Source organism: Phalacrocorax carbo, chromosome 7 (genome assembly GCF_963921805.1).
Source record: "Phalacrocorax carbo chromosome 7, bPhaCar2.1, whole genome shotgun sequence".
Classification (NCBI taxonomy): domain Eukaryota; kingdom Metazoa; phylum Chordata; class Aves; order Suliformes; family Phalacrocoracidae; genus Phalacrocorax; species Phalacrocorax carbo.
The window spans coordinates 45,994,330-46,004,915 of NC_087519.1; the positions used below are offsets into that span (position 1 = coordinate 45,994,330).

At 39.3% G+C, this 10,586-nt stretch overlaps 1 protein-coding gene across 2 annotated transcripts in view; it reads right to left on the minus strand.

The window, feature by feature from the left end:
* DHX36 (DEAH-box helicase 36) overlaps positions 1-10,380 on the minus strand; it is a 28,821-nt gene extending 18,441 nt beyond the window's left edge. For both annotated transcript variants that reach the window (XM_064457834.1, XM_064457833.1), the window contains exons 1-11: positions 10,139-10,380; positions 9,603-9,724; positions 8,602-8,803; positions 7,868-7,906; positions 6,465-6,635; positions 5,461-5,540; positions 4,400-4,474; positions 4,084-4,250; positions 3,429-3,510; positions 2,796-2,936; positions 1,336-1,438 (exon numbers count right to left, since the gene is read on the minus strand). In XM_064457834.1, the coding sequence (XP_064313904.1) occupies positions 1,336-1,438; positions 2,796-2,936; positions 3,429-3,510; positions 4,084-4,250; positions 4,400-4,474; positions 5,461-5,540; positions 6,465-6,635; positions 7,868-7,906; positions 8,602-8,803; positions 9,603-9,724; positions 10,139-10,336 (1,380 nt within the window). In that variant the 5' untranslated portion in view covers positions 10,337-10,380. The remainder of the gene's footprint in view (positions 1-1,335; positions 1,439-2,795; positions 2,937-3,428; positions 3,511-4,083; positions 4,251-4,399; positions 4,475-5,460; positions 5,541-6,464; positions 6,636-7,867; positions 7,907-8,601; positions 8,804-9,602; positions 9,725-10,138) is intronic.
* Between the last annotated feature and the right edge of the window lie 206 nt (positions 10,381-10,586).

A 10,586-nucleotide genomic window follows, 5' to 3' on the forward strand; every position in this document is an offset into this window, starting at 1 on the left:
ATTTTAAACATTTTTCCCCTGCAATGTTCTAAACACAGCCATGTCAACACTAGAAGAATTTGAGCTGCAAATAAAACAGAAACTAACGTATAATTTTCAACACAGGAAGAACAAAATATGAAACAGCAACTCATCCTCATTAACCACAGCTTAAGTGATCTATCAACTGAAATATTAAATCATTTAATATTTTAAATAATCAAAATTCTCTTTAAGGAATCAGCCAAGGTATCAGCTCATCCACAGATGTTTCTGAACACAGAAACAAATATAAGCTTCAGGTTATTACAATCTACATACATTATACCTATGGTAACAGAAGCTATTCTTACTTCATGTTTGTCACTGCCCCAGGCACAGTGATCCTTCTGATGATATTATTACTAAATAACAAGGTAAGGCACATTTGGGGATAACTTAATGCAGCTGTATTAACTACTAATCTTGATGAACTGGAAGTTGGAAGAGTCTCCTGGCTGTGTGTTGGGTAAGTGTGACTAGACTTTTGCTAGGCTCTAGAAAAATTCAGTCTTCACAGCATCTAAGTCATATTTATATTACTCAGGCAGAAAAACCATTAAAGCCAACTTCACAGGGTAGACATGAGGCAGCAAACATCAACTCAATGTATTGCTCTTGCCTTCTCCCTCACATTGCTGAGGAATTAAGAATAGAGACTTAGGTTTTCAGACAGTTTTCGCCAACTGTTTCACAAAACATAACTTTTACTACAGGCTACAAAGAATAACACCTTTGACAAACATACAGCAAGAACTAAAAGTTAAATTTGTAATTATCTTATTTACCATCAAATAAGTGTGTAAGTAATTTGAAGGTTTATTTAAAAGCTTATCTGAAAGACAAAAACGCAGCAACCTAAATCAAAATGGCACCCAAACCTTCAGATTGTCTATCCTGTTTTATTTACGAGAAAATCCCTAGCGTCACCGAAAGGATTCAGGCTCTTGTTTTATCCCTTGCTCAGAAGGGACCATAAATGAGCATATCAAATGTATCTGTAAGCTTTCCAAGTTTCTTATGTAGACAGCTCTCATTAATGCCCACAACCCCTATTCAAGAAAATGCTCTCCTTTAAACACAGATCCTATCCCATCATTTCAATAAACACTGTAACCAACCACATGCTAAATTCAGGGCTTAAGTAGTAATTAGATACTTAAACCTGTTAGATTACTTCTCCGAGGAGCAAAACAAAAAAATTCTTCTTTAAATCTGTAAGATAAGTGAAACTAACTACCAGCTCTGACATTCCCAACAGCCACTCACAACAATTCAGTCACATCATTAAAATGTGATGATAGGAGACAGATGTACCTCTTCTTCCAAAACGATGTGTCTGATAAGTGCTGCTATAAGGTCAAGGTCGACCTTGTCATCATCCATCATTTCCAAGGCATCTATAGTACTTGCTGAATACCTATAGGCATTGAAAGCGTACATGTTGGTAACTTATTAACATACAAAGTCATACGCTCATGTTTCTGTTATAAGGCTCTGCAATCACGCACCTATGTAACCCACTACTGTTCAATTTATTTCTTTGGAGGTACAGTAATTGAACAGACAATACACTCTTCAGATTTAGCTTAGTGCTATTATCGTCAGTTTAGAACGGTAAGTTTAAGAATTACAATGTTATGACTGAACTGCATTTGAAGCATTTACATGATCTCTCTCCTCCTCATGGATTACCTAGGACCTAAACAATATGAGTTTACCCCCTTCAATTTATCTCTAACTCACCGTGAAGCAAGTCATCTGTTCAGCCCTTTGATTTCATGAAAGCTAACACTATGGACAGAATTGCCAATTGGTTCAGAGGACATGGAGGGAAAGTGAAGGAGGAGTACAAGTGGGACAAGCAGAGCACGGGATAGGCCGGACAGAAATGCAGCATTGAGGACTTTTCCCTTAGAAAAGGGAGACAGAACTGAGCCACCTATATTCACTACTGTTACTGAGCTGGCTATATACAAAGTCCCAAAATGCACAGGACAAATAAGACAGGAGGAAAAACAAAAAGATGCTGTTCCTGAAATAAATCAGCCAGACTATTCAATTACTCATTTCATCCAGATTACCAAAGAGGTCAAACGCTGGCAAGCAAAAGAATGTTTCAAGTGGACAATCTCTAGCAGGTGCTCACAAGGCAAAATTATTTAGCTTGGCTTTAAACCACTCCAGAGGAATATTAAAATATTCTGAGGAAAAGGTGGTGGAGGTTTGTTGTTTTGTTGGGTTTGCTTTTGGGTTTGTGGGGATTTTTTTGTTTGTTGGTTGGTTTTTGTTTGGTTGGGTTTTTTGTGTTTTTTTTTTTTGTTTGGTTGGGTTTGGGTTTTGGTTTTATGTTTGGTTGTTTTTTTTTTTTAACCAGCACATTTTGTATTACGTTGATTATGAGACTAAAATACTGTGAGGTGTCTCCCAAAGAAAAAGACCGAAGACAGAGAGAATTCATAAGAAGAGGACTGACAACCAAAGCTCAAGAAGCCTAACATTATGCTGAAGACTGTAATGGACAATACCAACATCAACAGCAAGCGACTCAACAGCTCTAAGTTCTCTTACAGCTTGCACATGCAAAGGAAGCGAGTTTTCTGTGGTAACTCTAAAGCACTTCAATGGTTGCCAGCCAACTGTACCGGCAACTCCATCATTATTGTTTTCCTATCACATCATTTATAAAAGCACAGGAATAGAATACAGCACCAATTTACGTGCCTCAGTTAAGAAGTGTCTAAAATCTTAACGCAAAAGAGTAACTTGAGAACAACCTGCCCCGCAGCTGCCTTAAGTAGTCTGGCCATCGCTCCCTGTAGATTTCCTCTTTTTCTTCTTTTTCTGGTCTGCTTACATGTCCTTGCATAAAGCCTTTCTTCCACCGTGGCCGACGGTCTGTGTTCTCTGGAGTATACCTTTACATTTAAATAACAAATATAATTAAATTTTGAAATGAAAGTAATTTAAAGCCAGCTGCATAGTAGTTTTCCAAACTATGGTCAATATGCTGCACTTTAGCTATGCCATATAAATAAGATTCTTACACTTCTTTTCTGAAAGAAATCTTATTTATAAAAACAGGTACTATCTCTAGTAAGCATGAAAACATGTAGAATAAAAAGCCTGAACAAACAGAAAGACTAGCTTGATTTACTAGCCTGAAAATTCACCACATTGAAAAACAGACAAGGGTTTTTTTCCCTCCTGAAGTCAGCATTTCTAGGTAGCTGTGTGTCATTTTTAGTTACTGTAAAAGCTACTAAACTTCTCTTGAAGGTTTTTCTGTTGAAAAACACAGCTAATTCTTCCACAGGCTAGTTATACCAAAGATAGTCCTTGAAAAGACATACTAACCAAAAAACCCCAAAACACTACCTATAACGACGTTAAAAAAAAAAAACACTTACCTCAACTTCTCAATTACATCTTCAAGAAGATATTCCACCACAGGGAAAGTGAACCCAGGTATGTGAATCATTGGGCAATTATCTGTCGAGGAAGGCGTAACTCAGTTTTTAAACAGGAAATAAAATACTCTACAGAAATAACAGAGGCAATACACTTTCTTCATTATTTTTGCAATACAGTTGCCAAGTTTATAGGGTTTTTCCTGCTTATTTTTAAATTCTCACAGAAGAGGCCAAATTGAACTCCAAATAAAGCTGCTGAATAAAGAAAGCATAGGTGGTAAGCAGTCTATTGCTCTCCAGCATGTTCATCTGGTTCCAGCTACAGGATAAACTGTACTGGAAGACTGAACAACTAAAGGCTTCAATCTGGTTGCCCACTCACACCAAGACTTCTAAAATACAGTAAAATTAGCAAATATTTAATAGGAAAACATTCTGGAGATACTGTTTCCACAATATGTCTGAAAAGCAAATACAAAAGCTCACGATGAGATAAAGCTAAGGAAATCAGCATCTCCAGCAGCTGGTAACTATTTGTAAAACTGACGTCATTACCACTTGATAAAAATCCATCCTAAAATTTGAGAACTGCATTATACTGTAGAAGCCTAAATTACTTAAGGGGGACATTCATAGAAAGTACTTCACCTACCAAAATACTCCGAAAACTTCTCTGCATTTAAAGTAGCACTCATTAGTATTACTTTCAGATCCAAACGAATATTCAAAAGATCTTTAATAATGCTCATTAAAACATCTGACTGAAGATTTCTTTCATGAATTTCATCAAGGACTACATGACTAATACTGGACAAGTGCCTAAAATACAAAAGCAGGAAGTTACACATTTGTTTTTAGAAAAATTTAAAAAAAAAAGAAACAAAACAGAGCCGAGGCTGTTACAAACAGCTCAGTAGTCAAGTCGTTTTGTAATTGTATTGAGTTTCTTATTAAATAGAAAAACTTACTTATCTGACTGGAGCCACTGTAGGACAATTCCTGTGGTACAGTATAAAATTGACCCTTGTTTCCTTGGTAACCGACTGAAAGAGATACATTAAGAATTTCTCAGTTCTCTTCTGTATTTTACAAAGTACTTTAAAAGCTTAAATCAAAATGCAGTCATTATAAGACATTATGAAGTAGGCCTCATTCTGTAACTTGCTCACTTACAGTTCAATTGGTGGAACAAGGAATCAGGCCACACTTGCAGCATTTTTGTTGATGAGGAATGAACTACTCGTAATCTGACAGCAGCCCTGACTTCCCAGACATCATTTTTCATCATTTGCACATTGATCTGCTGACCCCAAGTTCTTGCAGCTATCTAAGCTCAGCACAGATGACAGCTAAATATACAGCAGTATATCATTCTTGATTAAAGAAAAATATAAATGAGATTCTATAAACTCAAATTAAAATGCTGAAAGGACTAAGCTGTCATCTCTTGCCAGCAGTCTTTCTTCAACAATAACTGAGATTCCATTTTTTGCTGGTAACATTTCAGATTTTTTAATTACAGATGACTCCAAATGTAATAGCTTTTGCTCTATGGCACTAGGTTTACAAACTCTTGTCAATGCCCCTAACTTTATTACCCGATCCCAGTGGGATTACTCAATAGATAGAAAATAAATAGTTTTCCACAGAAATATGGCTTACAGCACTGTCTCCTTCAGCATTTCCCTTTTTTCTTGAACCTCATGGATTAGGGACATCAGTTTTGCCTCTACCTATAGCAGAGCCTTTATAGAAGAGCTTAAAGAAGGACTTACTAGACAAAGTAAAACTTGGTGCTAGCCATTGTTACACCCTGCATAAGAACACAATAACTGTACTCAAACTTTTTGCTAAATTTCAAGAAACCTTATTCCCTTCACCAGCTATTCACAGGAATTCCTTTCGGAGAAAACAACATAGATGACTGCTTTCATACTGATAAGAACTACTTTACAAATTCTCTTACTTGAATAACAATAGGTACTACTTTACATGAATGCACAAAAACTGCCAAGGGAGCATCTCTTACCTCTGTAGACGAATTTGGTAGCCTGTACTCTTGCCATTACCACATGCTTCTGCCCTTTCAGCAGCAACTCTCTCAGCCACCTTAGAAAAATAAACAAAAACAAAATAGTGCATTAAAGAAAATTTAAAAAAAAAATCCCACGTGGCTGATCTATGATTTAGCTACCCATCAGCAGGAAATACCCCAAACCAAGATGCTACGTAAACAACGAAGAAACACCCTGAAAAATCACTTTTTCTCCTCCACTGAGGATAGTGTTTCCTGTCAGCAACTAAAACCCAGGTTTCTAACCCATGACATATTTTAAAGGAATACAACCATTTAGGCATCAGCAATACACTCGCTCTTTCTGCAGGGCAAGCTTTTCCTCATAGGAAGTAAGGTTCTATAATCGTTTGACACTTAACAATCAAGAAGAGTAATTGCTGTGTACTTAAAAGCCAAATTCTTTCTTACTCATTAATATACCTCTAGAGGGCCTGACACAGCATTAGTGTTTACCTGAATTCACATTTGCACTGCCCAAATCCATTAAAGTCACAGGTATAAACCTTGATTAAATTCAGGAAAGAATGAGGCTTGCAGTGTCAGTACTCCATTAACGACCAAAACTTATGAAACATAAAATTAGTATATACTAACACAATTGTTATTTGCAATAGAATCTAAGATGCCTGAAAACTGACACACAAAAAGCATCTTCACTGTCCACAACAGGCTGAAGGCTTATCTTGAGCTTTAAACTTAGTATGAGTACATGTGACAGCAGAGCAGCTTGAGAGGTGCACAGCACCCGCCTGGCCGTTTGGAATTTTTTCAGATCTTACCTACCAATAATCTAGCATATCGTACACTCAGTTCATAAGCTTGCCCTCGGACCTTAGGCCCAGTAAGAAATACACTTTCATTCAATGATTGTGAGTAAGGCGGTAATTCATCCTCAGATTTACCAGGGAAAAAAAATAATCTCGAGAAGTTACTCAGTTTGTCACAATGGCACTCACCGAGATGGCACTGATCCTCCTAGGCTGAGTACAAACAATCCTGCACATAGACCCTTTCCCTCGCTCTATGTAATCATCCAAGATGAACTGCGTAACTTGGGTTGTCTTTCCACAACCAGTTTCACCACTTATCACAGTTACTCGATTATTGTTTATAAGGTTTACAAGTTCCTGTTTCCAAACAAAGAGAAAACATTTATTGTATTATTGTTCAAAACAGATTTTAGAAGGTTTTTGTCAATTCTCTGCGACTGTGCAGTGAACTTAAGTGTCATAGCGACTAAAGAAACAGATACTCATCTGTTTCTCACAATACTAAGAAAAGTTTAGTTTAACACAGAAGTAATTTCTGCACATTTGCACTTCACGTGTAAGGTTTAAAGCATATCAGTTCTGAATACTAGTTTTAAATACTTAAGATCCTGTATGAAAACAATATAAAATAACTAAAATAAAAGCCTGAAATATATATTTAGACTTTTCTCCCTCTTACTTGCCTTCTGTATATCTTTGGTGACTGAAAATAAGCGCTTTCCCTGTTGGCCTCCAGGACTGTACTAACTGATGATTTTCGGCACAATATTTTAATATTTCTTATACCGACAGGAACAGATCTCTTACACTCTCAGCCTCTACCTCCCAATCCAAAGGACTGCAAAGTGGAGGTATAACTATTTTAAGAAACAAACATTAACAGGAAGGACCACATTATGACGAATACATTAACTTTAGAAAGGAAGCTCACTAATCATTCGTTGAATCTTCAAAAGAAAACATAACAGAACACTCAATTCCTATTTCATACAGCTGACATCAAATGAAGGATTAACACTGATTAATAACCCATACTATCACTGACATTATACTTTGGGAAACTAATGGCAGTAAGAGCCAGCAGCACAGCATTAAGTCTGTGATTAAGACAGAAAAAGGTTTAACTGGCATTATATTAAATTCTAAATTGGGCAAATGTTCAACATATGGCCTCAATTTTATACATTTTTAAGAAAAAGAAAGCATGACAATTTATGTAGTGGTCAATCACTCTATACAAAATCCAAGTTGCTAGGAACATTTTAGAAGTTTAGCTGGCAGAGAAAGAAGAAAAGGCCTATACTTAAAACCAAAAGTAGTTAAATGTATCCAGCATTCAATACCGTTCCCATGAATAATGCTGCCCCTACTGATAAAACTGTATACAGCCTCAGAGTAACCTCACACATAAGAAGTGAGCCCAAGCTACTTTCTGGAAAGAAGTCAAACCCAGTGTCAGAATTTGGGAGGCTTCAGCACCTTCATAAAAGGCAAAGGTTTCCTGTTAGTCCCAGTTACACAACTGTTTTCTCCTGTTCTACAAAAGAGCAACAAAACCACATATTCTTTCGAATTAAATACACATTTACCTGTCTCATCCCATATGAAGGGAGTTTCTCTCGGAATCTCTGGGGAAAAAGAAAATAACAGTATGTATCTTTAAACACATTTTCAAAACTGAAGTAATAGAACAGATTATGTCTATGATCTAGGCTAAACTGCGAAACAGCATGACAAACAGTTCGGCTAATACTTACATAGACGCAGGCCCACTGGAATAAGTTTAACTCCATGCATGTTTTCAGTTGCATCAAATTTTGCAGAATTATTTAAAACCAACAGTTCAGTACGTGAAGAGGTATGTATGTACAGCTGCAAGACTAGGGCCTTGTATGAAGGGGACAGCCGTCTGCTCATGGCAAGACTGTTTTATTTGACAACTTTATATACAGCTATTAGAACAACATAAACTACATTTTTAAGAGGCAATTCCTTCAAAGCCCATTTTTGTGCTTTCAGTTTTAAATGTAAATGCAGGGATACAATCCCTTAAAATACAAATGGAAAAACCTACCCAACTAAACAATGTGCAAGCTTAAAATGTCAGATTTTATGCAACCAGAAATTGGCACTGAAAGCTTGTTTTTTAATCACTGTCCTATTGATAGGTACGCATTTTGCAAATGCTGAAGGTAATTTTTAGTCAAAGTAACGTCATGACAACTTTGTAGTAAATAAATTTCAAGAAGTTATGTCTTCTGGTTAGTTTAATTTAAAAAAAAAATCCAATCAAAAGCTTTCTACTTAACACAAGGAAAAGTACCTGCATTTCAATATATCTAGGATCAGATTTCTTCTTTCTTAAGTCTTCTTTAAGTTGCTCATCTAAATCAGTATCCTGCTCATTTTTTTCAAAGAGATATTCCACATCCCGATCAAGAAATGTTTTTTCTAAGACTGGTCTCTGTCTTACAGGAGCTTTTTCAGCTTCTGGTTTCACTTTTGCAGGCTGTTCTGGAGTAGGTCTGAAATAAGCGCAGGAAACAGAAACTTCAAAGATTATCCAAGATGCGCTTGGCCACTGTGAAAAGCACACCGGACCATTCAAGGCAAACCTTAAGTCTGGTTTTGAGACATTACGTCCATGAGTTACTTGACCATCAGCTAACGAGAATATGACGTATGCCCTTAAAACAACTGAAGTCTGAAAATCACCAACCATCAAAAATTTTACATCGGTATGTAGAAATGCAACGTGTTCTTTTGTATCATAACTCCAGAGAATTACTGCTTCTCCTGCTGTCAGAACCACTGCCCTGTAACAGCACCATTCAGCCAAAGAGAGACCCAAACACCTCATCTCCATGGACTCAGAGTAACACACCTGACTGCTCACGTCACTGCTATTATTTAAAATCCTTTAAGTGTTAAGAACGGACCCTCTTTCACAGGGGCCAAGAAAACATTCCAAGACTGTACGATAACTGAAAAATGAAGTCAAATGCCACTCTGGAACAGTAATTCCTGAGGCCAGGGGAGTCCAAAAATTCCATGTATCTACTCTAGCAGGCCTGGAGAGCAATTACAGGGTTTTAAGTAAAAGTTTAACCCCCCCAAAACTCAACAAGAATCTGGGAAAGAGTTTTACAGCAATGGTTACAACCAACTGATCAGCATGGCAATCCATGTAGAGAAAACTGAGTATACTTGTTAAGCTAATTCACTCACTAAATGTAAATACTTTCTGATATATCTTCCTACCAGTTTGTAGGAAGCTGGTTCAACTCAAAGTAAATAAAGGCATTAGTAACTGTTTCTCTTTACCCTTCTTCATCCCCAGACCACCAGGACATGGCTTCTTGCTCCTTTTCATTTTTAGTTTGGACAGTATTCAACAGCTGTACAATTTGCTCTTCCCTGCGTTCATCCATACGCACTACAGCTCTCTAGTAGAAAGAGAAAAGTACAGTTGTCATCAACGTGTAATCAGGATATCTACAAGTATTACATGATTAACACTTAAACGTCATTCTCCAACTAGCGAGACTCTTTGCTTGATCAGAAACTTCTTGGTAAGCCTCTCCTCACGAGGAATCTCAACGCGCAGGGACAAGGACGCCTCTCCCATCCCGTCAGGCCGGACACTCAATAAGCGCCCCCACGTCTGAGGTACCGGCGGCCTCGCACGAAGGGCGGGGGGCGGGGGCAGATGGGGCCTGCCCGGCCCGAACGAGGGGCTTCGTCGCCCCCCTCACCTCAGTTAAAGGCACCACCGAGGCCGGAAGCCTCCCCCGCCCGCCCCGCTCTCCTGGCTCGAAAGGCCCCGCCGAGGGGAGCCCGGGCCCGCGGCCGCCTCCCACCTGCTGCCGGTCCGTCTCCTTGCTCTTCTGGCCCTGCTTCCGCGCGTACCACAGCCCGATCTCGCGGCCCTTCAGGTGGCTGGGGTGGCGCCCCCGGCCGCCGCGGCCGCCCTGTCCCCCCGCGGAGGAGGAGGCGGCGGCGGACCCGCCATCGCCGCCGCGGCCCCGACCCCAGTCCCGGCGGTGCTCGTAGCTCATGGCCACCCGGCTCCCACCACCGCCGCCCGCCGCATCCGGCACCTCACTTCCGCCCGCCGCCCCGCCCCCGCCGCCGGAGTCGCGGGTTGGAGTCCCGCCCCCGCCCCGCCCCGCCGCCGGCGGCGTGACGTCACCGGTGTGAGGGCGGCCGTGCTCCCGTGGGAATGATACGTCATAGCGACGGAATGAGGCGATATATCACTGGAGTTCGTCTTGCATAAATTACCTCTTCTCGCTTCAATTTACAGAT